This window comes from Carettochelys insculpta, chromosome 29 (assembly GCF_033958435.1).
Source record: "Carettochelys insculpta isolate YL-2023 chromosome 29, ASM3395843v1, whole genome shotgun sequence".
Lineage (NCBI taxonomy): Eukaryota > Metazoa > Chordata > Testudines > Carettochelyidae > Carettochelys > Carettochelys insculpta.
Window position 1 is genome coordinate 11722427 of NC_134165.1, and position 27477 is coordinate 11749903.

A 27477-nucleotide genomic window follows, 5' to 3' on the forward strand; every position below is an offset into this window, starting at 1 on the left:
CTATTATCCATATTTGCACAGCTGGGAGAAATGAGGCACAGAGAGACTAAGTGAACTGGCCACGGTCACACAGGAATTCTATGGTGGAACAGGAAACTGAACAGAGGTCTCGAGTTCCAAGCTAGCATTCCAACTGTTGCATTACCCTTTTCCTCAGTTATAATTCTACATACCCCTGGCTCTTAGCTTTCAAATGCCTATGTCTATTGTAAGGTACAAGGGGGCTGCTTCATTCTGCACACCCTCCAATCTGCCTGCAACTTTCTGGTGCTGACGTGCCAAAAACTGCTCACAGTATATCCGAGGGCAGCAGAGAGAGGATACTTGGTTTTGCTGCCCATTATTGCAGCTTCTCCATGATTCTTTTATCCTCAGGTAGGTTTGGACAGGCATCTCAAAGAGATCACAGAGGTGTACAGATACAGCAAAGGGCTTAATTTGGCCCAGAGAAACTTTTACTGCCAGTCATCACTAACCAGAAGGAAAAAGCCCAGACTGGCTGTCAGACCACTGGAGGAGATTGTGGGATCAACAAGATAAAAATCTCTTTATCCAAAGAATAAGTAAATCCGACATGAATCCCGGCAAGACAAAAAAGATGTCATATTTTGAGCCACTTTTTAGGTTAGAACCACATCTTAAAATATTATACATATTTTGTAGCCCACTACAGATTTCCCAATCCTTAGCCACAAATCTGTGAACAAATCACAAAGGAAATGGAAGGTTTTTGGTTTGAATATAAACGAATTCATGCTACATCTGTTCCAGCTATTCATTCTTTTTTATTCAATATTATGAACAAGAAGTCCTGTGGCACCTTACAGACTAACAGATATTTTAGAGTATAAGCTTTTGTGGGCCAAGACCTACTTCATCTTTGTGCATGAAAGCTTATGCTCCAAAATATCTGTTAGTCTATAAGGTGCCACAGGGTTTCTTGTCGTTTTGAAGATATAGACTAACACGGCGACCTCGCTGATACTAAGAACAAGTTAATACTCACTGCCAGGCACCAATGAACTCCAAGATGAATAGGCACCAAGAGAATGTCCACAGAGAACACATCTACTTTTTTTGTCCACCGTTTCACTGCTTGATACCCAGCAGTTTTTAATTTGGTAAAAAAGAAGGTATTAAATGCATGAACTGTTGGCAACCCCTTCTCTTTGCTTCGTTCCATCAGCAAATTCATGTAGAAATTAATTATCTGGAAGGCAAAAGCATCCATGTGTGTCAGTGTTCTACTGAGGGCAACTTTGCTGTGATTACTTTTGCATGCCTGTGAAAAAGTATGTTCTCTAAGCAAACGTTTCCTTTAAAGAAATATAATTTGCGTTATGCCTGAATATTTTCTAAAAATGGATTTCAGAACTTCATTTTAATTACTTGGATTTGGAAATTTTGGCCCTAGGCTCTATTAAATGGCAGTTATTTCTTCAGAGTTCCTACAATGTGGCAATAGGCGCCCATCCTGCTCTAGGGACAACTATCCCTTATACTAAGTTTAGCCAAAAAGCAAAATACTGCTCATTCAGATTGTCTACAATCAGTCCACTCCTGCCTCAGTAGCCTTAGAGAAGAGTGGGCGGGGGGGGGAAGGCAACAAGTCTATTCACTTTATCTTCATAGTAGAACTGAATTAAAAACAGACAAACAAACTGAATAGTAAACTGCCAAAATGTAGAGCACAGAAACTACTTGTGAATTCAGGTCAAATTGGGTGAAATATTTCAGCCAAAACTGAAGGAAAAAAAAAAAAAAATCAGAAGTGTTGATTGGAACTGAAATTCTAAGTTTTGCCGGACACTTTTCTTTTATTTCCACTAAAGCAAAAAGTCTATTTGCTCAGTTCTACTTACTACCCCAGGCTGTTTGTATTCAGTAAGCTACTGGCTGTAAATTTAAAGCTTACCAGCAGCTACTCTGTGCTAACTCTCCACGTGAATGCATCTAACATACACTAAGCACATCCTTGGGCATTTAACTAAGGGGAATTCAGTGTGTGGTAAGAGTGTGCACAGAGAATTAGTTCAGCATGTCTAGCATGCATTAGCTATTGCTTCTCCCAGCAGTAAGGAATGCCTTTTAGAAGAAGCCCATAGTTGCATTGGTGAAGGAGTTACCTCGTCATTAAGCCAGTTCAGGTTGTTCAGGGTCTGAATGTCCTTCCGGGTTATCGTTAACCGAAAAGCTTCGCTAAGAATCTCATCCTGGTTTCCATTGCGAAATACGCTCTTGATTTCCTTCTCCATTTCCTACAGAGAACACAAATGGGATGGGAACAAAAAGGTGCTTCTGATATTCCAGTCTAAGACCTAGACCTAGGCTAAAACTCAAGCCTCCTAGCTACCTAAGACTAGCAAAGAGCTCTCCCTTTCCTAGGGGAAGAGGGAAAGGCTTGGACTTACGAGTGCTCTAACAAGCACAAAGATCTCAGAATACTGAGCTTAGGAATCTGGAGCACCACTACTCAAATGCTAGGTGGAGTCAGGGCGTAAGTTAAGAACAGACAGCACGACATGACAGTGATGCTGCAGAAGCAGAATGGGAATTGGGGCTTCAGGCTAGTTCACCCAGTAAGAACACTGGGCAGAGACGGTCCGTGCTGAAGCCTCTCTCTGTTCTTTGGCTTCACTGGGATTCGGGGATTTCAGGGCCATAAAGGAGCCTCACATCCTGTATTACACAGGCCAGAAAACCTCAGCCGGGCAAAATGCACATCAAGTCTAGCTCCTGTAGGATCTATAGCATTGCTTTTAGGAAGACACCCAGTCTTGGCTATTTAAAGAACAGCCTTTATGTACTATTTTTCCTTCCTGCCCATGTTATTTCACATCAATTTCAAGATCAACATCTACTCTAGAGAGTGCTTCTCCAAGAACTGCTAACTGCCCTCAAGGGTTAATCTATGCAGCTCTACCTCTGTGATTTCAGGGAATTCCTCTTCATTATCAGCTGATTTAGCATCCTCTCTCTCTTCTGAAAGAGCTGTGACAGGGATCTCTTTCTCAAGAGGCACTCGAAGATTCAAATCCACTGGATCCTGTATCAAATGCTCCTGCAATCTCTGATACAAGAGATCTTCAGATCAGAACAACAGCCGAAGATTTTTGTGATGCCCAAGTCCCAAAATCACAGCCAGCAACATGGACAAAGGGACTCATTTTCGAGCTATGGCTACTGCTAAAAAGTCAACAGGAGCAAGGGAGTGAGAGTCCATGCACTCAATGGCTTAATCTCCAAATCATTACTGTCAATAGGAAGAGTGCTGAGGATCATGCCAATAAGCCTTTGCCCATGGAGACCTAGGCTGAAATAAGCCTGTTTAGGGATCTGTGCCTGGACTAGTGAGAGAGCAACGTAGATCCAATAATGCCAACTGGCCAGTCAGGGAGGGGCTAGAGAAAAGCACTTATGGGTACTGTTTGCCCTGCCCATGGCATTATACGGAGCAATGATCTTAAAGAAAAGCATTTGGTTAAAATTTATGGAAGATGAAGGATTATTTTTGTTTGCTTCCTCATGGCCACTTCTGATTTACATTTTAATTTGCAATCCCCTTTATTTAGCAATTTATCTGCGATTCCCAGCCCAGCAGCAGTAATCAGGCTATTTTCAATGCAATGTATTTTAAGCTACTGACTATCTGTAGAAACTGGAAGGTGGCTTTAAACCCTAATGCTCAGAGCTATGCATGCCCAAACCTTACCTGGTTCTGGAGCCGCAATGCCAAAGCTTTCTGCTCTTCTATCTGACGCCATCTCTCCCGTGCTCGTGAATCGTAAACACTAGTTCTGGGAAGCAAAGACATTGGTACAAACTGTATATTAAAAAGTGTCAGTTGTTAATGAAGACCCAAAAAGGAAATCAGATCGTAAATGATCTACAGGCACCAAGTTAGCTTTTGTCTACATTAATAAATCTACTGTGTGCATACTCGGCAAATGAACAGCTCTAGCACGACTGACTAGACCTTGTATTATCTCCTATTCACCTCTCCTTGGATGGCATGAACAGTTCAGATTCTGGCACCAACAAAGGGGATATAATACTTAGTACCTCAACTACAGAGAATTTTTCACCTTCTGTCACTGGCTGTGCCCATTTTCCCCCAGCACAGACCACTGGGAAGCTCTACAGTGCAGATTTCAAGCAGGTTGTAAACAATAAGAAGTTTCTACATCATCATTTCTCAGAAAGATAGTTGTGTGCTCTCCTACACCATCTACCTCACTTAAAGGAAGGCATCTGTCATTGATGTGATAGATCTAACAGGCTGGGGCCGGGGGGAATGAAATTGCAAGTCATCTTAAGACAAAGGTCAAGAAGCTTATATGTAGTATGTGAAAGACAGTGTTGGGAGCTGCATTTGGGAACGAAAGGGATATAACTGAAGGTAGGAAAAGGGCAAGATTCTGAATGGACTGGAGGAGAGGCAAGGCTGCAATAGGCAAGTACAGAAAGGAGGTGAATGCACAAGATAAAATGGATGAGAATTTGGCCCTCTGGACAGAGAGGAGCCAGATATGCAAAGCTATTTAAATATAAAAAGATGAAGGCAGGAGATTTTGCAAATCACACTAGTTACCTATCTGCATCTTCAGGTGCCTACATACCTTGTAAAATTTGATCTAGATCTTAGAGATGTTAGACCATTTGTTGACCTTCTGAATAAAAACAACCCAAAGAAACAGAAAGAATGAGAATACTGAGAATGTGAAGAACTTACAATTCTTTGATCCACAATTCTGCCTGGAAGAAGGGAAGGCTAACAACAGGAAAAAAACCAAGAGAAAATGTCAATATGCACACACAAACAATTGTAGGCTCTGCTGTGATCCTTGAATGAAAAATGTAAGACAACTGACATTGAGGTCCAAGTCAATTACATGCTCATCAACCAAGAAAGAAAAGCTCAATATAACAGCATGAGTGCTTGAACACAGAAGAATCAGTAATTTAAAAAAAAGTCACAAGTCCCTCCAACGACCTGAATTATTTCCTAGTGGACAAATATCTCCCCCCTCCCAACCCCCACCAGTTTATTTTAAAAGTAACTTCAGCTCTTCACCCTAAAAAGCAAGATTAATATAAGTTGGCGAAGGTAGCAGCTACAATGCCTGTTACCTATAATATAAATGAATAGATATTTTTTAAAAGCTTAAAAGTCATAGTTATGATGCTCTGTTAAAAACGTGAATGTCTACCAACCCAACCAAGTCAGTGTAACCCCTGCAATAGATAAAGCTATACCAGCCTCAGTGGGCCTTTGCCAGTTCAAGAAATCAGCATAAGCTATATAAGCAAAAGCACTTTTATGCCAGTACAGCTGGTTTTACAGTACATACTAGGAGAGTTTTGTTGGTACAGGATGAACTTCTCTAGTCATCTGGCAACATCTGTACTCTGGCATGATTTTAGTTAGCCGGATGACCACTCATCATGCATTGTCCCATAAAGTTTGTTTACAGCCACCAGCTCTGGTTCTCATTACTCTCTGCTGTTTTTTAGCTGTAATTTACCCCAAATGTCTTCTAATAGCCCAGAAAAGCAGTGGAAGTGTTGGTAATACTGCTAAACAATAGATTTCCCGTGGTCCAGAAAATTCTCTCATCTGGCACTGGTCAGGTCCTGAGGGTGCTGGACCTCGAGAGGTTCAATCTGTGGAGTTATGCCAGCAAAACTCTTTCAGTGTAGCCTGGCTGTGATTTTCCAACGGGGGTTGCTAAATACTTTGGAAGATCTGGCCCTTAAGAGACCGTGCTTAAGATTGTATACATTGCATAGAAACCATTTTTGCATTAACTTTCTGCCTAGATATCCACTCCAATACAAGCTGTAGGAAACAGGGAGAAGTCAGGTACAAGGAAAAAAAAATCAAGCCTAGAATGTGGGAGGGGGTGGAAACAGCGAGAAAACAAAGTCACAGAGAGATGCCATTATGAAAACAGACCTACAGATGTATACATAAGGAAATGGTCTGTAGAACTAGGCAGATAACACTGACTACAACTGTGCCACCTGGAATGGTTCTTCCTGTCCCAACACATCAGTTTAAAAAGAAGTAGAGAGAGATCAGGGACAATTAAAACAATTGACAGAGACCAGAGGCAGGAAGATGTTTTGAAAGTAATTCCCATACTTTTAATATGTACCATTTTACAAACATACCTTGGAGCTGGAGTTCTGGAATCTTTTACCTTGAGCACAATGACTGAGTCTGATCCTAAACAAAGCAAAAGGAAGAATATTAAATCAGCCAAATGCTTGCGAGTTTTTACTATACTCCCTCATGCAAATTTCTTAGCCGTAAGCCCCATTCCGACACTTGACAGGTTTTCAGTCTGGATTCTAAACTCTGATGTTCAATTTCAACTTCAGACTGGAATGTTCAAAGGAATCTAAAGAAGCAGATGCCAAATCTGTGTGCCTAGTTCCCAGAAGTTCCTTTGAAAGCTCATTTTTGAGCGTAAAGGCACATTAGAATATAGATTACAGAAATAAAAGATTAAAAATAATTCATGTAATCCTAGAAGATAGTATTGAAAACTAACATGGTTCCAAACCATGAAATAATCTGAAATATATAAAGTTGTTGCCATAGTTCTCTGTCTGTTACATGCTTCAACTCCCAGGGATTAAATGGGCCACAGAAGGGCAAAAATACGACTAGGTACGTAAACAATACGAGCTAAAACTAGCTGTCAAACATGTTTCATTATATGCTCATTTTTAACAGTCATAACTGTCAGAAACATACATCTTTTGAGCTGGCATCTTCCAGGCTTGGTCTATGTTCCTAAGTGATATGGGAGGTTGGGCAATAAGCAAAGTGCTTGCAGCCATTTCTAAGCTTACAAATAGTGAATAAGAGGCATCATTCCACCAATATATTTTAAAAAGTTACAGTGACTTCCTCCTCTCTCTTTTCCATGTATGGAAGAAAGCTAAATGTAACATTTTCAAAGGAAAATAAGTGACTTAGAAGTCTAAACTCCTGCGTGTTTCGATATGGGACCTGGGGGCTTTTGAAAATGTTAATCCTGAACCTTCGGGCTTTGCTTTTGAAAGCTGCCCAAGGAGATGGGTGCTTTTTTGGATTTGAAATTGCAAAGGGTCTGGGGAAGATTTTTCAAAGACACAAGTGGCAGGTTGGTACCTAACGTCCATTTATGGTCATTTGTGCTTTTGAAAACCTCTGTCTATCCATCTCTCTGGGAGACTTTTGAAAACTGGCCTGGGAATGGCCCTCCAAAAGCATCAAGCATTTGGCTAATTTTTTTCTAAAAGAACTGATCAAATGATTTGAGACGATGCACCACTGCACATATTCAGAAGAAAATAATTTTTCCATACTGGCAAGCACATTGTGGCAATTCATTGTATTAGACAGAGATTAATAAAAGTGACTTTTCAGCTCAGGAAAGTGATGATTAAGAGGGGATATTACTCAGGTCTATAAAAATCACAACTAGTGTGGAAAAATTAAATAAGGGTGTGTTATTTACTCCTCCTTGTAACACAAGAGCTAAGAACAAGCAGTCCTGTAGCACCTTAAAGACTAAATTTTATTTATTAGGTAATGAGCTCTCTTGGGTAAGACCCACTTCAGACCACTTCACCTTGCTCATGAAAGTTCATTACACAATAATTTTGTTAGTCTTTAAGGTGCTACAGGACTACTTGTTTTTTGTGAAGCTACAGACTAACATGGCTGCCCTTCTGAGACAAGAACAAAGGGTCATCAAATGAAATTAATAGGCAGCAGGTTAAAAAAAACAAAAGAAAGCATTTCTTCACACAATGCACAGTCAGCCTGTGAAACTCTTTGCCAAAGGATGCTGAAGACCAAGACTATCACAGGGTTCAAAAACAGAACTAGTTACATTCATGGAGGTCAGGTCCTTCAATAGCTACTCATCAGGATAGGCAAGCAAGGGGTTGCTAGCCTCCGTTTGCCAGAAGCTGGGAATGGGGAATAAGGGATAGGTTACCTCACGATTACCTGTTCTTCTGTTCATTCCTTCTGAAGCACCTAGCACTGGCCACAGTTGGAAGACAGGACACTAGGCTAGATGGAATTTTGGTCTGACCCAGTATGGCCGTTCTTATCGCCTTCAGGCAAAAGCCAATGATAAACATTTTAAAGCACTTAGGTGACTTAGGGTTGAGAGTCTGATTCAGAAACGTTGCTCTAGCCTGGAAATACCAGTGCAAAGGGTGAACTGTCCCAGAAATTACACAAAGTAGGAATTAAACAGAAACCTCGTGTGACCTTCACTATAGCAATCACTACCAATGACATACTTATGTCGACAACCACCTTTTAGGCATTTTTGTACAAGGAAGCTATGAAACTGGTCTTCGAACTTTTGCTGCTCCTACAAATAAGCAAAGCAGCTTTGAGGACAGCAAATCAGGACCTAGCTGTCCTCTCCCACTATGGGAATAAATTATATTACAGTCTGTCAGAACCACAAACAGAACTTGGGATCAAAGTGAGCGAGAAACACTGGCTTAAAATGCTATTCAAACTGTTATTTGTGACTTGCGTTGCACCTCCCATAGAACTGTGCCCCACAGTGCTTGATGGTAGGGCAAAAAAATACAGAAGCAAAAGATGATCGCTGACCTATACATTTAGTTGCACTCAATTTATTTTTACCTTCAGGCTGTGCAGTGGATGCTGGTAGATTATCTTGTTGATGCTGAATGCTGGTATTATTAGACTCAAAGGTAATATTTGAGGGATAACTGGATACAGGGGATGGTGGTAGCTTGTGTGATGGCTGCTCCTGTGTTTTCAGCACACTAGCTGCCTGGCTGCCTGGTGTGAGGCTGTATGTTTCAAATGGTTTTGCATTCTTGCATGGGGTTTCCTTTGCTTTGTTTTTACTGGAGCTCAAGCATCTGGACCTACACACAAAACAGAAGAAACCAAAAAAGTGCCACCGTGCTAAACAACAAAGTAGAACAAGCACTGAGAGACAAAAGGGTATCCTTTAAAGGGTGGAAGTTAATTCCTAGAGAGAAAAGCAGAAGGGAACGTAAACTCTCAAGGCCAAAAAAGAATTTGAAGATAGACAAAGACTCAAAAAGTAAAGTTAAGTACATCAGAAATGGGACGGCTGCTAAACAACCAGAGGTGCCACTGAATGATCAAGATGTTAAAGGAGCAATCAAAGACACTACCAAGAAACCAAATTATTATTATTCATGTCAGCCCTCACAGCTGAGGATGAGAGAGAGACTGCCAAAACCTGTGCCATTTTTTTAGCTGACAAATCTGAGGAACTGTCCCTGGGGAGGTTTTGAAACAAATTGATAAACAGTAATAAATCACCAGGACTAGATGGTAGTTCATCCAAGACTTCTGAAGAAACTCAAATGTAAAATTGTAGTTTGTAACCTATAATTTAAAACAGGTTTTATACCAAATGAAAGGAGGACAGTTAAAGCAATTTTTAAAAAGAGTGCCAAAAGCGATCCCTGAAATTAGAGGCCAGTAAACCTGACTTCAGTACCAGGCAATTTGGTTGAAACTATAATAAAAGGGGGTGGGGGGAAAACGGTCAGATACATAGACATAATTTGTTGGGGAAAGTTAACTTGATTTTTGTAAAGGGAAATCATGCCTCAATCTACTAGAACTGTTTGAGGTAGTCGACAAGCTTGTGGACAAAGTGAATCCAGGGGATATAGTGTACTTAGATTTCCAGAAAGCCTTTGACAAGGTCCCACGGCAAAGGCTCTTAAGCAAAATAAGATGTCATGGCATACAAGGGAACGTTCTCTCTCATCTTGTAACCAGTTGCTAATCCACAAAACAAGGGTAGGAACAAACGATCAGTTTTCAGAATGAAGCGAGATAACTAGTGGTGTCCCCCAGGGACCTGAACAAGGACAAATCCTCTTCAATGTATTCATAAATGATCTGGAAAAGGAGTAAACAGTGATGTGACAAAATCTGAAAATGATACAAAAAAAACTACCCAAGGTAGTTAAATCCCAATCAAACTGCAACGAGCTACAAAAAGCTCTCTCAAAACTGGGTTGTTTGCTGACCGGCAAAAAATGGCAGATGAAATTCAAATGTTGATAAATGCAAAGTAATATACATTGGAAAACATGATCCCAACTATACGTATATGACTCATTAAGAAAGGGACAGAAAAGACGACAAAATATATTGCTTCTCTATAAATCCATAGCATGCTCATATCTTGAATATTGCAAGCAGATGTGGTCACTTTCTCAAAAAGGCTATATTGAAATTGGATAAGGTTCAGAAAAGGACAACAAAAGTGATTAGGTGTATGAAATAGCTGCCATGTGTGGCGAGATTAGCATAACCAGGACTTTTCAGCTCGGACAAGTGATGACTGTGTGGGGATACCAGAGGCCTACGGGTATGGAGACAATAAATAAATAAAGTAGTATTATTTAACTCCTTCTCATAACACAAGAACTGGGAGGCAACCAGTGAAATTAATAGGCAACAGTTTTACAACAAAAGGAAGTGCTACTTCACACAATACACACACCACTTGTGGAACTCTTTGCCAGAAGATGTCATGAAAATCAAGGTTCAAGAAAGAACTACGGTAAACTCTTTCACATCCAGCAGCCCTGGGACGAGGAGGTGACCACATATTCAAATATTCTGGATAACAGGTATACCTAGCAATGCATAACACTGAAGAAAAACAAGATTAGGTATTAGGAAACGAACAAAAATCTATGCAGCGTACTTTATTTACCAACAGTAGTACTGCACACCGTAAACTTATGCTACATTTATTTGTATTTACTTTCACTATACTGTACTTACAGCAAATGTAACTAAAATTTACTTATGGTTAAAATGCTGGTTATCTGAGAGTTCTGGATGATCAAGTGCCAGATATGAAAAAGTTTACTGTAGATAAGGTGATGGAGGATAGGTCCATCAATGTTTACTCGCCAAGATGGCTAGGTATTGTGTCCCTAATCTGTTTACCAGAAGCTGGGAAATGGACAACAGTGGATGGACCACTTAATGACCACTTCAAAAAAAAAAAAAAAAGCAGCCCAGTAGCAATTTAAAGACTAACCAAATAATTTATTGGGCAATGAGCTTTCGTGGGACAGACCCACTTCTTCAGATCATAGCAATGACAGGAATGATCACGTGTTCTGTTCATCTCATTTGGGGTACTTGACATTGACCACAGTCAGAAGACAGGATACTTGGCTAGACGGACTGACACAGTATGGTTGTTCTTATGCAAGATTAAAGCTCCTCGAGAAAAGGGAATTGCACCATGACACTGACTCTCAGCTGGGGAGGGTATTTCACATACTCACGGGTGGAGGTGCAAAAGCGTGGCTGGTATGGATGTTGAGAATTGTTTTCCTGTGACCATCTGAAGCAGCTGCCTGTAGAGCTCTCGCTCTCCCTCTCGAACTGTCTGCAGAGAAATAACCAGACGCTGTACCACTGCCCTAGAACTCAAGTCAGGCTTAATACAAACATTACCAATAGTAGTAAGCGAGCAGGAGCAGAGAGACACTGTGGATTATATACACTCTGCTAGCGCAGACACGCCCCCCAACTAGGGATCTCAGATACTTGCAGAATATAAATTCCACAGGATCAGAGAGCTACTAGGGCTAAACCAACTGCAGAGCTTGCCAACGCCACAGGAGCAAGGCTGCAGTCTACCCTTCTGCCTAATGGAAACTGAAAGTGCAACAGAAATAGATACATCTATCAAGGGCACATTGAGTGTACTCTTCAAAGTGCACAGAGACCCTTGCTCAACTTCTTCACACATTGCAAGGCTGGCGGAGGCTGAAGCAGGCCCCATAAGGTTCTCCTGCCATTTTTCCCCTCCTGAAATCTCAAAGGGATGTTGGACCCACCCAGCCCAGTCCAGTTGCAGGAGGATTTTGGAAGGGGTATGGATTCAGGCAGGAAGCAGCACTCTAGCAGCCTACAGTCTTACCCAATGGAAGATCTTGTATTCAAGCTTAAGTCTCCCCTGCTTGTACTTACCTCTTCTGCAGTGCTGATGAATCTCCTCTGGGTTTTCTTGGGGCTTACCAGGCTGCGACGACACGAGGGACTTGTAACGGGCTTGATTGGAAATGATTTTTCATATACAGATATGTGGCAGTGATGGTTTGACTTCCCTACAAAACTATTTGACATTCCACTGTGGAAAAAGGACAAAATGTTAAAGTCTACAAAATAAGCATTAAATTGTAAGTATGTATAAATTTTCCCCAAAAAAAACCCCTCAAAGAACCAGGGAGAATAAGGAGACCACGGCAGGGCTGAAGCCAGGTGTGTGTATTAATAGTCCTGGCACTAAGCTGTCGCCAGTCATGTTCTGTTTCCTTGATTCTCTCACATCTAAATGTCTCTCTTTCTTGCTCACATTATCAGATGCCTCATTTCATCTTATTCAAATCTAAAATTTGGTAGAACAATTCCCTGGTGAGCCCTTTTAGTATTGAGGTTGTTCCCAGACGTAAGAGAGCAAAATACTTCTGCAGAAAAAAAATGGGAATGAAATTTGTGGACCCTAAATTTCTGGTGTGCAGTTTTGTGAAGCTCTCGTACATAGTCAAAGAGGTAGCTGAGGTAGTCTGCATCTTCAAAAACACCAAGTAGTCCTGTGGCACCTTATAAACTAAAAGATATTCTGGAGCATAAGCTTTCGTGGACGAAGACCCCTTTGTCAGATGCCCTTGAAAGCTTATGCTCCAAAATATCTGTTCGTCTATAAGGTGCCACAGGACGATTTCTTGTTTTTTCTAGTACATAATGGTTTGACTTTCTGCTTTCATTTTGATGTTAACAGATAATTGTTAGACATAACACTCTTTCCCTTCATCTTCTTACATCTTGTCACTATGAAAAAAGATTAGGTGCTATGTCATGGAAATTTTGTTATTTATTAATTCACTGGATTTATTCATGTTACTTTTCTGCTGATGTGGTTTGTTTCAGTCTAGCCATCTCAGAGTAATGCCAAAGTGTATTCATGTCTTACTTTCAGAATCAAATGCTATAACTACAGGCAAATAGCTGCACTGCCTCCCAATCAGGGGAAGATATCTAAGTACTTTAATTGTAATTACATTGATTAACAGTGAGTATTCATATTTCTGGAAAACTCCATCAGCCCACTAATTTTTCTTGGTCTGAGGTGGTCCTGCCTAGTGGACAGGGGCAGTACCAGATCCTTTAAATGCCACAGACTCTCTTTGTGACCTTGGTCAAGTGTGTTAGCCTTACTGGGTGCATCTATACTTCAATAAAAAACCCATAGCCATGAATCTCAGAACAAGATCAGCTGACTCAAGCTCAAAGAGCTCAGGGAATGGGGCTAAAAATACGAAGGCCAACGTTCAGGCTCAGGCAGGAGCCTTGAGACTGTCTCTCATCAGAGGGTCTCAGAACCAAGTCTCCAGCCCCAGTCTAAATATCTAGGCTATGGCTTCACTAGAAGCATCTGTCCACAGAAGTTATGGTCGGAAGAGATGTTCAGACAAAACTTCTGCCGACAGATCGCTTCTACGCATGAAAGCAGATCAATCTTTTGACCCACTGTCAACAAAAGGCCTCCTGGAGCGTCTACACAGCTTTTTGTTAACAGTTTCTGTCGACAAAATGAATTTTGTGTGTAGATGCGCAGTGAGTTTTGTCTACAAGACTCTGGTGTAGACAGAGCCCTATGCTTTAATAAGCACACAGACCAAACCTGAGTCAGCTGACCTAGGCCAGCTGCAGCCTGCGTAAATGTAGTCCTAGCCTTTGTGCTCCAGTACCCCATCTATAAAATGGGGATAACAGCACGGCTGTGCTCCCAGAGGCATTCAGATACTAAGGTAATGGGAGCCATGGAAGTATCTGAGATGGGTACCATTCATCTTAAAAGGTAGCCAAGTCAGTTTTATGCCAATTAAGACTCTCTTCCAGTTTTTCTCTGGTTCTGCACTCTTTCCATCAGCTGCTCTCTCTCTCTGGTTGCATGGAAACTGACCCTTCAAAACAAAAGCCACATGAACCTACGTTCTCGATATAAAGTCAGTGCCTCAAAAAGAAGTTCTATTTCAAGAGAGAATAGGTCAGATCCTCAGCTGGTGTAAGAGATGATAGCTCCACTAAAAACAAGTTACAATGATTTACCTCATCTGGCCCTGTATTTTTAATATCATTTCTATAGATTCTTACCGCAAAGCTCTAATTTATTACTACCTAACTTGTTTTGTAGCTTATTTTCCCCCCTGACTCTTACCTGGGTGCTCGCTGCATCATTTTTAAAGGTGCAGTCACTATGTGTATTTTCTTTGTATTACAGAGAGATATTCCACACAGATCCACAAGAAAAGCAACAGGTTGAAAGCTGTGTGTCCAGCAAGTAATTCACAAACTCCCTTTGCAATGAAGATACAGATTTAATAGCTACTCTACAAGAATTCCCATCTGTTGACAGAAGTCACCAAACACTGATCTAAACAAAGTTTCTGTACTGGTATAGTTTTTTTTAGAGATATGCTTTTAGGGACCATGTTCCTAACATGTCTTTGCCAGAAGCTGGGAACGGGTAACAGGTGATGGATCAATGGTTACCGGTTCTGTTCATTCTCTCTGGGGTACCTGGCATATAAAGCTGCCTTATATGGGAAGAAGATATACTGGCAAACTCCCTCTATACAAAATGGGGTTGTACTATTTTAACTAGACTGGTACACTGAAAGTGCCACAACTTGTGTTTAAAAATTTCCTTTTAGAAGCAAAGTTGGCTTCAGCCCTGCTTCATTCCGAATCTTACTTCCCCCAGTCCTGCTCCTGCCTCTCTCTCATTGGCCGTGTTTACATTAGCCCCAAACTTCAAAATGGCCACGTAAATGGCCATTTCGAAGTTTACTAATGAAGCACTGAAATGCATATTCAGCGCTTCATCATCATGTGGGTGGCCGCAGCGCTTCGAAATTGATGCGCCTCATCCCAACAGGGCTCCTTTTCGAAAGGACCCCACCTACTTCGAAGTCCCCTTATTCCCATCTGCTCATGCGAATAAGGGGACTTCGAAGTAGGCAGAGTCCTTTCGAAAAAGGAGCCCCATCGGGACGAGCCGCGTGGGAGCGAGCCACATCAATTTCGAAGCGCTGCGGCCACCCGCATGCTAATGAAGCGCTGAATATGCATTTCAGCGCTTCATTAGTAAACTTCGAAATGGCCATTTGAATGGCCATTTTGAAGTTTAGGGCTAGTGTAGACGTAGCCATTGGCTGCCAAATGATTACGGAATGGCAAAAAATGACCATAAGGTATTCCCAGAGAACGTTTCTTTTGCCATTATTTGATTGGGATCTTAAGAATATATGTAAAAGTTCCCTCCCCCCAAAGAAATGGCTATGTTCTGTGCACACTTTCCCCAGATAACAAATAAGACTGCTGTGATAGGATTTTCAGCTGTATCTACCACATATGCAAGAGAGCAGATGGGAGCCCAGGAGGACTGAGGACACTATGAGAACATAAAAACTGGGTCACATGACCCATGCAATCATTACTCGTTCAATGCTGCATTAAACTTTTAACATACTGACAAATTAGGAATTGTTTAATCAAAGGTTTTTAAAAGGCATGATGCTGTCCGAGTGTCAGAAGGGGCAGTAAAAATTCCACAACACAGGATTTTGAATGTTTCTCATGAGGACCCCGTGAAAGTGTGTTCAGCATGAAGCAGAACCGAACATACCTTGGGATTTTGCGACTGTCGAGATACGAACTTCGATTCACTCTAGATTTCGGTAACATAGAACCCACAGGGGATATGAAACCCCTCCACTGTCCATTGGCACTTGGACCAAATGTTCTCGATTCTCCCGATGCCCGATAACTCTCAAAGGATGGAGCTTCTGCTGGGAAAGAAACAATAAACAAAAACTTATTTTCAGCTCCAGCTAGATAGAATTAAACACTACAGAACCTCATGTGTAATTTGTCTGCATGCATACAAATCCAACCACATGGAACAGCTTGCAGGATCAAGGCCTAAGTGATGAATTTACAAATATTCACATTCCTCATGCCCTCCCTCAGAAAAGAGTCTGTACAACTCAAATGGTTGTAAAGGTTTTATTCTAGCTTTTCACCACCATAACTTAGCTCCAAGATGAGATAATGGAATACTCAGCAGGACCTGGTCCTACCTAACTCCCGTTGTAATTCCCAGCCTAAGACAACATGTGAAAAAGTGTTGAGTGACAGAGCAGGAAGTGTCATCTCAGCCTGAGCCAGTGTTTTAATGCAATGCTAGAATTTATGAGCAAATAGGAAGAAACTTGTGTAACTGAACTGACTCTAAATGAGCATGTTTTACCTGAGGAGTAACTTGGATTGCATGAGGCATTTCCCATCGACCGCGTAAAAGATCTCTCCCAACTGCCAAACTTGTTTGGTAAAAACTACACAAAGAGAAAATCAAAAATTAGTAACTGTTTAGGTTCTTATTGAAAGAAAAATGACACCGGGCATGACCAACAAACCTAGGCTACTCTAATGTCTTCTGCCAACTACTAATCTATGACAGTGTGATCACAGGATGAGCTGTAACATGTCAACATTTGTCTGACAACTTAGTAAATTTTCAAGATAATATTACCAAAAAAATTCAACCCTAATGGGAGGAATTTTTTTTGAGATCTCAGTAAAATATTAAGTTGATCACCGCAGTATGGGGGAGGTGATCCAATTTCATATTTAGACTAGTAAATTTTCATAACTATCTAGCAAGAGCCTGGCTTTCTCCAAAGCAAGTATGAAATTTTGCATAGCTTCCGTAAGATATATGTGACAGTGCATACACACAAGAGTGCAGCTTCAACAAAATATATATTTGTGTGTATCCCTATACACGTGTGGCTTCTACAGATTGTGCATGGAACTTTCATGTGAAATGCTTAGTGCATGTGTGTGTGTGCATGCGTAAGCTTTGTGTTTACCAATCAATACAGAGAGTGTTCAATCTTTGGTGCAAGAATTTTTTTTTTTTCTATTTCCAAAGCGTGCTTAACAAAACACAGGTCAGGCCTATACTGCAAAACAAATGTTACGACAGTTGCAATTTCAAACACGCAAGATATTAGAATTCAGACTATTCTGCATCATTGTGTCATCATTTACATTGTGGTAGCATCCTGGAACCTCTGTCTCAGATCAGGCCCCACTGTGCTCAGTGTTGCACAAACACAACGAAAAACTTTACAATGTGAGTGTAAGATAAGAGACCTCCGGCAGACAACATATAGAGGAGGAGAGCACAAGGACATAATGAGACAAAACCAGCCAACGTGAACATCGGCTGTTACTGCACACCAGATGCCTAACTACTGTCAGATGTTCTGTACGCATCACAGAAGAAGAGTTTGAAGAAAAGATTTCATTTTGAAACTGGCTCAAGTAGACTAAAAGAAAGTTTGACCAATAGAAATATTAAATCAAAATGATGCAATTAAACAGCTTGAATTGGGCTATGTGAAATAGTAAATGGGCAGAGGGTAAACAATTCCAAACCTTGTTGTCAGACAGTGGAAGCTGATTCCCTGGGATAGCTGTCTGTTGTAGAGAAAAGGCCTTGAATATCGAGTTGTGATTAGTCAACGTTGCATCACCAGCTTCCATCCTCATAGGATCAGCAATCTCATCTGAGAAAACACAGCTCTGTATGCATTTCTCACAAGGGGCTCTCAAGGGAAGCAGGGATTTTCCATAGTGTCTCACATTAAAAGAGTTTCTGTTCAGCTACTGCCAATGAACGGTCCAGTAAAAGCAGCTGAGCATATTGCAAAAGCTCAGGAAGTAAGTAACCCCAAACCGAAAGCATAGTCCTCTTAGCCATACCTGGGAAACATCCTCGGGTATCATGAAAATACCTGAATATGTTATGCATTCTTTTTGGTTTCTAATCCTCAGAGATCATTTATCCCTCTCATATAAAAGACTAAGGAAGACAATAAAAGTTTTATAATGATAATAAAATGATAATATCCACCCAGCTCTTATGCAATTTCCACTGCTAAATGGTAAAGTTGTTAGCTAGGCAAGAGCCATCTACGTGCCAGAACATAAGCATCAGCCTGACCTAATGGGTAGGGCACTGAACTGGGAATCAGGACAATGGGGTTCTAATTCCTGGCTCAGCCACAACCCTGCTATGTGGCCTTGACCAAATCTATGCCTTTGTTTCCGTTCCTGCACTTTGATTGTAAAAGAAGATTCCAAGTCCTACAGAATTTACAATCTCAATAGAAATTATAATGTGTTTGTTTGCGGTCTAAACACAATGAGTCCTAAACTTGGTTGGAGCCTCTAGGCACTACTGAAATACTAATATTAAAGGAAGTAGTCACCAAGAAAGCAGAGCAATTACTCAGGGTAGAACATACGGCAATAACTAAGTAGGGGAAATGAAATAATATTAAGGGCAAGAAACAGTGTTCCCTGTTAGCTGAGCACTTGGGCGGCCACCCAGTAGAGATTCAGGTGATGCCAGCTGATCAGCAGAGCTCCCACAGCAGGCAGCATGTGGTGGTGAATATCCACACGTTCCTCGGTACACATAGAATTTATATTGCCCAGGGATGGCAAAAATTAGAGGGAACACTGGACAGAAAGTTTAGGTTGTTAGGAAGCCTTCCTAACAGCAGGAAATCTACTGACTGTGGAACAGTCCCACATGAAGCAATGGACGCCTCCCTGAGTAAGACACATTAGTTCTGGTCTTGCAACACCCCAGATGTTTTTATCCTTATAATTATGGGCCTGACTCTCCTCTCGCTTACAGCATCTCCATTTTATACCACTGATTTCAGTACATTTACTCCTAGTTTATACTAGTGTAACTTACAGCAGAATCTGGCCCTTTGTTCCTCTTAAATTTCCTACAATACAGCTTGGTACTGATCTTTCAATACAATTTAAATGGCATGAGGAAAAATTAACTGTGATTAGAAGTGCTATATTATCCATATCAAGCCCGCTCCTACTTCATACCATAAGCTAGAAGCAGCAGAAGTGCCTGGAAATGAGACTCACCTTTTTACACTTTTTCTTCTTCTTCTTCTTCTTCTTCTTCTTCAGTAAAAAGAACATTTTAGCTGCAAGTTTCTTATGAGATGTTATGCACAAACAAGACCCACACAGAATTCCAGGGCCTGGGTGTGTCAAGACAGCACCAGATTCCCCACTGAGTTTGGTCCTGCACATACACTGAAGACAGCTCACCTTCTCTAACACAGTTTAACAGAAATGTGCACACACTTACCCATTTCCAGGCTGCTCACATCACTGGTACTGATGACAAACTCATGGGGACTGAAAAGCAACAAAAAGAACAGGTTTATAAGCACATATCAGAGGGGTAGCGGTGTTAGCCTGTATCTGCAAAAACACCAAGAAGTCCTGTGGCACCTTACAAACCAATAGATATTTTAGAGCATAAGTTTTTGTGGGAACAGACCCACTACATCAGACACATTTATAGACACAGTTCATACAACAAGAGACCTCAAATAGCCAAATTAAGTATGAATGCCATGTCCAGACAGACATTGCCAAACTTTCCCTGACTGAAAGCAAGAGAGATGGAACTTGGTCTCAGAGCACCCATCTCAGTCTGTTACACTGTGCTCCCATTTTTCTGCACTGAACACTGTCAGTTGCAATCTTTCCTACATGCTAGGGACTATATCCCCCTCATTTCTGAGACAGTTCAATTTCTCATTTGGTCTGCTGAACATCTGGTTGACTTGTGGGTTACCCACTCCCCTATAAACTCCTACAGAATGCTTCTGAAATGTAACACATCGCACTTGCACCATCAAGAACGTAGGTCAGCAGGCTCTCTGGTATGCAGTCGCCCAAAAACACAAGCCCTCTGCTCCCCAGTGCAGAATGGAATAAGACTAGCCACAGAACCAACACTGAAGGATTCGATCTCACGCCTATTTGCATTGAACGAGAAAAGCTTTGTAAAGGACCTAGCGGTAATTGACTATGTTTGCATATTAAGATGCAGATATTTGCAGCAAGGCAACATACAGGTGCCCACTAGACAGCTGCCATGTCACCTTGCAATCCCATCAGCTCACAAAAGTTAAGCAAGAATGGGCAGGTCTAGTACTTGAAACAGAGACCTAGGTTAGCTGCTGCAAGATTCAATAATCAATACTGGTTGGGAATTATACAAAAGATACAGCTAAAGAGGGGTGCTGAGACACAAAACTGAGCTCCTGATCATGCCTAGTCATGTAGTTCTTACAATATTAATCACCACTTGGGCTTTTTCACTTCAGCTCTTGTAAAGAGAAAGGAAAAAAAAAAAACATCTTTCAGTTGGAAATTCTCTCTTTTTGTAATAAATCTCTTTTAGTAATACATCACAATAAATGTTCATGTTCCTTTCCTACTTCTGTCCAGTACAAAGCACAGTGTGGATGGTGTTTGGCTTCTCTGGCTGAGGTGCAGGTACAGAGGATGCTACAGGAGTTAAGTATTACGGACAAACTACAGTGAAGATTTGCAGCAGGGATATACTGGGGGATGTTGGAGATTAGAGGTGAGACAGATAAATTGCTGAGTGGGAGTGACACTGAAGAAGTATTATGGGATACAAAGTAGAACAAAGAATGCGAGTAACTGGGGGTAACATATCAGGGTTACCTGATGTTAGATGTGGGGGTAACAGAGGGGAATAACAGATATTTTGGGGCATAAGCTTTCACGAGCAAAGACCCGCTTCGTCAGATGCATGAGTCTATAAGGTGCCACAAGCCTTCTTGTTGTTTCCGAAAATACAGACTAACACGGCTCCTTCTGTGATACATAGGGCAATGTTAGCAAATGGGATGTGCCCACACCAGGACAGGGGTCGTTGGGACTATAAAGGGGGTAACAGAGGGAGATGTTACTATAGAAGGGAAAAAAACATGAGATGTTAAGAATTATAGTGGTGGATACACAGTGTATGTTAGCAAGTGGGAAGGAAAAACACAAAGCAAGGGATTAGAGATTAGGAAGAAGGGAATACCAAGAATTGTTAAGAGTTTACTGTGTTTATGTGGGGTCCGGAAACGATCAGTGGAAAGGAGATACACTGCAGGTTTCAGGTTTACACAGAGGAGATAGTCAGGTGTGCAGGAAAGACTACTAGGGTGACAAGTATCAGAGGTAGCTGAGTTAGTCTGTATCTTCAAAAACAACAAATCCTGTGGCATGTTATAGACTACAAGATATTTTGAAGCATAAGCTTTCATGGGCGAAGACCCGTTTTGTCAGGTAATACATGGAATATGTTTGTAAGCAAAAGAGTGAAATTTAAGGGGTATGTGTGTGTTTGGGGTCCTATGGTAAAGCAAAAGACGACAGGTAGAGCTATGCAGGTATCTGCGGATTTGCAAGGATCTACACTGGAAGCCGGGCTGAGGCTCTGAGGTACTCTGCTGGAGCCCCAGTGGTGGAGAGCTCACCCAGAGTTGCAGACCCTCCATCTGTCCTGAAGTGAGACAGACAGCCTAAACAGAGGGAACACAGCCAATGGGTGCTTTCACTGTCCCCACTGCAGAACAGGCAGATGGAAAGTCCACAACTGCTCCCCTGCTGGGCTACACACTGGCCTGGCCCAGGGCAGGGAGAGAGATCTGTGGAGGGTCCCAGGAGCAGCTCAGGTTCCCAACCCAGGGTAAGTAGAGGGTCTGCCGCAGCTTTCTAGAGATACTCTCACAATGGCCAGGCTTAAGCTCCAAGCTGCCTATTTCCCCTCTTGCTGGATGTGGGCTGGAGAGAGCCATACTAGGACCCATTGGGAGCTTGGATCCCCTGCCCAGGGTAGGTGAAGGGACGCAAACACCACCTGCCCTGGGTGATGGGCCCAAGAAGCCTTTTCACAGTGTCCCTTTCCCCCAGCAGGTGGAGGAACCTAGGCTCCCCCAACTGTCAGCATGGCTCTCCTCCACACAGCACCAATCAAAGGGAGGGGCTCAGACCCACAGCCCAGACATGCTAAGAGCCAGAAGGGCAGCTATAGGGAGCTGAGATGGACCCTCCAGTCTCTGACCCCTGTCCTTGCCTACCAGGGCAAGCGGAGGGTCTGTGCCCCGCTCCTCACAGCCGCCTGCCCAGCTCTTAATGCCAAAGCCCTGTGCACAAACAAAACGCACCTCCACCTCTGTGCTGTTACCTGCACAAGTGGTCCTCAGAAATACCTGCACGTTCGCAAGACTCTAGACAAAGGCACCGCCCAGGGCAGGGAGGAAGCACACAGCTACCGTGGCAGGGGTCCAAAGGGGAAGACACAAGAATCCGACAGGAGAACGTTGGCAAAGGGTGGGACACAAGGGGGGTTCCTGGCTGTGAAGGTTATGGGGAGGCTTGGGAGCCACGGGGGGTCGTGAAGCATCAGGAGCACGTTGGCCCGGGGCGGGGGGTGTGAGGGAGGAGAAATTTGAGGACGAGGGGAGCCAAGGGGGCAGGGGCGACACACTGAGGGCCTGAGAGGAGGGATGGGGGGTTGGGGACAGGAGAGACACAGGAGGATCGGGGTTTCTGACAGGTGCGGGAAGGGAGACAGGAGGGGAGGGGGACACCATGGGAGGTACTGAGGGGCGGATAAGCGCTGCCGGGGAGGGGGCCCTCGGAGGGCACGGCGGGCTCTGACTGGGGAGGGACCTGGGGACAAGGCAGGGGGGAGGCCTAGAGGGCCCGGCAGGGTCCGGGGGGGGAGGGGACTTTAGGGGGGCCCAGCGGGGTTCGGGGGGGACCTAGACGGGCCCGGCGGCAGCTCTGAGGGAGCCCAGCGGAGTCCCAGGGGGGCGGGGACCCCAGGGTAGCCCGGCCAGGGGAGACCCTGGGGGGCCCGAGCCCTGAAAGCCCCGACGGGGGGGGAAGAGGGGAGCTGCCGGGAGGGGACCCCGAGGGCTCGGGGGTCAGCGCCCGCCGGGAGCTCCCGGGAACGGGCCGGGCTCTTACCGGCAGCCGGAGCGCGCGGGCCCCCGACGCCCGCCTGCCTGCCAGCCAGGGGAGCGCCGCACTCACCGACGCCCAGACCCCGGCAACGCGGCGCCCGGAAGCGGCGGGAAGCCCGGCGGCGGCAACGGAAGTACCGCTCGAGAGAGCGCGTCGGCGCGGGGCAGGTCGGGAAAGGCGCGAGCGCGCGCCAGGGGCGGGGCCAGCGGCAGCCCCGGCACGAGGGAGGGCCGGGGCCGCTTCGCCGCGGGGGCCGGGGCGCCCCCTGGGGGCCGGGCGTAGGATTGCGGCTGGCTCAGGCTGGGGCTGGGGCTGGTGTGGGGTAAGGGGGCGCCCCCTGGGGGCCGGGCGTAGGATTGCGGCTGGCTCAGGCTGGGGCTGGGGCTGGGGCTGGGGCTGGGTAAGGGGGGCGCCCCCTGGGCGCCAGACCCAGGAGTGTGGGGGGTCAGCCTAAGGGCTGCGGGGGTTGGAGAAGGTCACAGCCTGGTCAGTGCCCCCCCCCCACTGGCCTTGGGCAGTGGGGCCTCAGCTTCGGCCCTTGGCCCCAGCAAGTCTGAGCCAGCCCTGAAAATGGGGCTCTGGGGCCTGACCCACACTTGGAGAGCCTGCGGGGTAGTCTGTTCCCGGGCTGTCCGGTGGAAGAGCTTCCACTTGGGCCAGGGAGCAGGCACAGCTGTTCAGCTGGGTGAGGGAGGCGCTCGCCTAGGAGGCTGGCAAAATACACAGTCAAAGCTTCTGGCTGCCTGATTGAGAAGAGGGGTTGAAATCGACATCTCTGATCTTCCAGGTGGGAGCCTTAATCACCAGGGTAGAGTGGCGCTGTCGCTCTCTTTGGCTTTATAAGACTAGCAGCCTAAGCCAAGCAGGGCAAATTCGCATATACAGTAATCCCTCGATTTACGCGGCGGTTGCGTTCTGGGCAACGGGACCTCTGCCTACATTGAATGTCGGGTAAAGTGGGGAGGGTTGGGGGAGCAGGCAGCTGTTTGCAGCACTGGTTCGCCCAGCCCTGCACCAAGCCTCTGTCTGTTCGCCAGGTCTCCCAGCTGGTGGAAGCAGCTGTCTGTCAGAGACAGCAGAACTGCCCTTGACATGAGTTTCCCACTCCTGTGAGGGTCGGCAGTCGAGTAAACCCACGACGCGCAACTCGATTGCACGTATCAAGTATCTGCAATCAACTTGATTGCATGTATCTCGAGCGTTTACTGTAGTTTGGGGTTGACCGAAACTGTGTTTTTCCAACAAATAAGCTATTCATTTGAAAAATGTCTCCCTGCTTTACGTGGAATACCTGATTCTATTTCCACCTCTGCCACTGACCTGCTGTATGACCTGGGGCAAGTCACTTGTCTCTGTGCCTCTCTCTTGCCATCTTTTATCTGTCCTATCAATTTCAATGCAAGCTCTTTGTGGCAGGGACTTTCATACAGTGCTAGCACAATGGAACCCTTACCACTGTCTTTCTATCCCTACGATAAACCTCTTGGGTCTATCATAGAACAGTAGTACAAGCTTTATTATCCAGGATCGCTGGGGAACAGGGGATGCCAGACAATATAATATGCTGGTTATTCAAGCTTGGGCTGGCAGCAGCCCTGTTCTGTCCCCTCCTCAGCCATGCTGTGGGCAACTGGCCCTGCAGCAGCTGGGCCTGGTTGGGCTGCTGAGCTGTGGCTGGCAACCCCAGCTGGATGTGCCAGTTACCTGAGTGCCAGAAAATTGGGCTTTTATTGCACAAGTAATAAGCAATAATAATAAGCAGCAGTCATGTTGGGGAGTAAAACAAGAGGTTGTAGCCCGGCTTCCTCTTTGTGAAGCTGAAATCCCGGCATAGATATGTAAATGGTCTTTGGCTTCAGGCACTATGTACTATCCTGTCAGTTACTGTTTTTCCCATGGGTATTTTTGAACTAGTGTTTCCTTCAGTGTCCATCGTGCTGTTGGCCACAATGGCCTATTTTTCTTGCCAGGTGTTGAGTGAATTGCAGAGTGTGGCTCATAGCATTACCCAGCTGCCATGTATTAACACATGGTTTCCCAGACTGGGGATATGTTTCCAGGATTGCAATGAGACAAATTTAAAAAAATAACATGTATTGTTTTGCACTGAGTAGACTGCGTAATTATGTTTGAAGGAGGATACACTCAGCCCTGACTTTCCTGTCAACGTGTTTTTGTGTTTGAGATGGTCATCTGGGTTTGATGCTTGACACTTCGAGACCCAGCCTTCATCCAGCGTTTGTCTTCCTATATCGAAAGCCCACCTCACAGGAATAAGTAAAAGATTTGTGTGACTTCTCGGCCGTGAAACGACTTGTCACCCGCTGCTTGTGTACGTGCAAAATTCCAGTATTCCTCTTGAGCGCGTCAACCTCGCTAATGGCGCTGTACTTTTGCTATTGCATTGAATACCAAGAACTTCACTTAGCTAATAATCATTGTGTTCCAAAGTGGGCCCCACCTCCCTGTGATTTCTGGTTGCTTAGACCTTGGGGTCCAGGGCAAGTGGCTCCCTGAGGTGGCCCACTGCAGAGACAGAGGTGTTGAAGGCACCAAGAGGTGTAGTCCAAGGGGGCAGAGAAGCTACCCTAAGAAAGAGTGGGCTCCCTGAGAAAGGGGCCATCACACTGGAGTGGAATCTCCCCCTTCCCCTGTCCCGAAAAGGGGTTATTGCACTGAAAGAGAATACTTCACAGGGAACGTATGGGTATGACTTGTGAGTCCATAACAACGTGATAGCAGAGGAGAGGCCCTCTCTTCGGGGGGAAAAGGGGGTAGTTACTCCCAGGCCTGGAGTTTTTGGCAGCAGTGGTAGCCAGAGCTCCGGGCCCCTTGAAAACACTGTGGCAAAACAGCTTCATCTCTCACGGAGGGGGTGGGGGGACCAGCGACACAATCAGGGCAATGCTCAGGTCTGACTGCCCTTAGTCCTGCCTCCTGCTCTTGGCCCCTCCCCTTCCATCTTGCCCCCGGGCCTGCAGCAGCTGTCCATGCCACTTGCAAAGGATGTGCCCATGAATTGGAGTGTTTAATTATCTGCTTCTACATGATCAGAAATCCTTAGCTCATCTGGGCTACCATTAGCTTGCAGCTTGTTTTCATGTAATGAATGGACAGCTCCAACTCCCATTGGAGTAGCTTGTGTTCATGGAAGATGCCATACGGTCCTGCTGTTTGTTCGGATCATGACGGTAGGTGCTGCAGGGAGAATCCAAGAGGCCATTCTGTCTAACTTCTGAGCCATTGAGCTTAACCATTTATAACTGAAATAAAGTACATTTTGTAGGGCTAGTGTTCTGTTATTTTTCTGTGCTCAAGGCAGGAATCCTGGGTGGAGAGGGTTGAAGGTAAATTGAAACCACTTTGGCATTCCCTGTATTCTGAGGCTGTGCCTTGCCTGTGTAAATCAGAGCAACCTCTGGGCTACCCTAATTTATAATCTGCTTCCTATAGGACGGTGTGTTGCACTCCAGCTATTCCCTTATTTGCTTCCTATGCGGTGGGATAACGGTAGAGCTGTTGTAGAATCAGCCACGGTGGCCCTCTGTGCTCTCAGTGGTGATGGGGGGAGACATTTATACCCCACATTAAGGCACTTCTACACAGCTAAAGTGACATAAAGGGGCCTTACTATGAGGAGGAATCAGGCCTTGTTTTTTAAAATTAGTTCTCAGGGCAATGTGATTCAAACCTTGTCAGTGTAAGGCCATGTCCTTTATATCAGCCAATAAAAGGGAGGCATGGGAGAGGCAGCTGCTCCAGCAGGCTGATATAATGTCTATAAATACAAGGGAGGACAGCAGGCGCTTTCTGGTTATGTGGGCTCCATTGGCCCTCTCTGTAGTTGGGTCCAAACTTTTCATTTCTGTGTCACTTGCTTTGGCCGTTTTCTTTTTCTTCACTGGCTTCCCGTTCTCCCAGAAAAAAAAGGAGCCGCCAGGTCAGTGGAGTTGGGTATTTGCGGGCGGATGAGTAATTTGCTGCTGAATGCTAAGAATGAGATTGTAACCCGGTAGTGCTTTATTCCTCAAGGAAATGTCTGGCTGCATACAATGGGACTGCTGGTGGGGTAAGCTGCTACCGGAAGTGAGCAAGAACTTCGCAATCTAACCCTTTAATAATCAGAAGGAATGGAAACAGCATGCATGCAGGGCAAGGGGGTGGAATGCATCGGGGATGCGGAGAGACTGGGGAAATGAAGAGGATTGGTGTGGAATGGGTCTGGGTCTGCACGGGGGGGAGGGGATGGTTGAAGCTGGTGGTCGTGTATGTGCTGAGAACTGCAAATAATGGAAGGGGCCAGGAGAACATTCATTAGAAGGCTTTCACTGAAGCAGAGAGGCTCGTTGAGGTTGGTTGAAGAAGCAGGAAGTCGGGCAGAGGGTGGGAGAGGATGGCTCGTTAATGGATGATCCGGGAGAGATGTTGGAGTGGGAAAGTCAGGTGGAGGG

The 27477-nt window shown here is 44.5% G+C and overlaps 2 protein-coding genes across 7 annotated transcripts in view; one reads left to right on the plus strand and one right to left on the minus strand.

The window, feature by feature from the left end:
- Nucleotides 1-23152, minus strand: part of SENP1 (SUMO specific peptidase 1) — a 36866-nt gene extending 13714 nt beyond the window's left edge. For 4 of the 6 annotated variants that reach the window (XR_012642795.1, XR_012642796.1, XM_074980051.1 and 1 more), the window contains exons 1-14: nt 23030-23152; nt 19329-19378; nt 17579-17709; nt 16386-16470; nt 15762-15924; nt 12041-12200; nt 11350-11453; nt 8669-8919; nt 6175-6229; nt 4733-4771; nt 3713-3797; nt 2924-3070; nt 2127-2258; nt 1007-1210 (exon numbers count right to left, since the gene is read on the minus strand). Coding sequence is in view for 4 of the 6 variants with exons in the window: in XM_074980051.1 (XP_074836152.1) it covers nt 1007-1210; nt 2127-2258; nt 2924-3070; nt 3713-3797; nt 4733-4771; nt 6175-6229; nt 8669-8919; nt 11350-11453; nt 12041-12200; nt 15762-15924; nt 16386-16470; nt 17579-17709; nt 19329-19332 (1560 nt within the window). In the remaining 2 variants the exon portion in view is untranslated. Of the gene's footprint in view, nt 1-1006; nt 1211-2126; nt 2259-2923; nt 3071-3712; nt 3798-4732; nt 4772-6174; nt 6230-8668; nt 8920-11349; nt 11454-12040; nt 12201-15761; nt 15925-16385; nt 16471-17578; nt 17710-19099; nt 19139-19328; nt 19379-23029 lie in introns of all 6 variants that reach the window. The other 2 variants (XM_074980053.1, XM_074980052.1) reach the window with 2 other exon arrangements.
- Nucleotides 23153-26816: 3664 nt separating this feature from the next.
- Nucleotides 26817-27477, plus strand: part of PFKM (phosphofructokinase, muscle) — a 48664-nt gene continuing 48003 nt past the window's right edge. Inside the window, exon 1 of the mRNA XM_074979468.1 lies at nt 26817-26966. Coding sequence (XP_074835569.1) covers nt 26843-26966 — 124 coding nt within the window. The 5' untranslated portion in view covers nt 26817-26842. The remainder of the gene's footprint in view (nt 26967-27477) is intronic.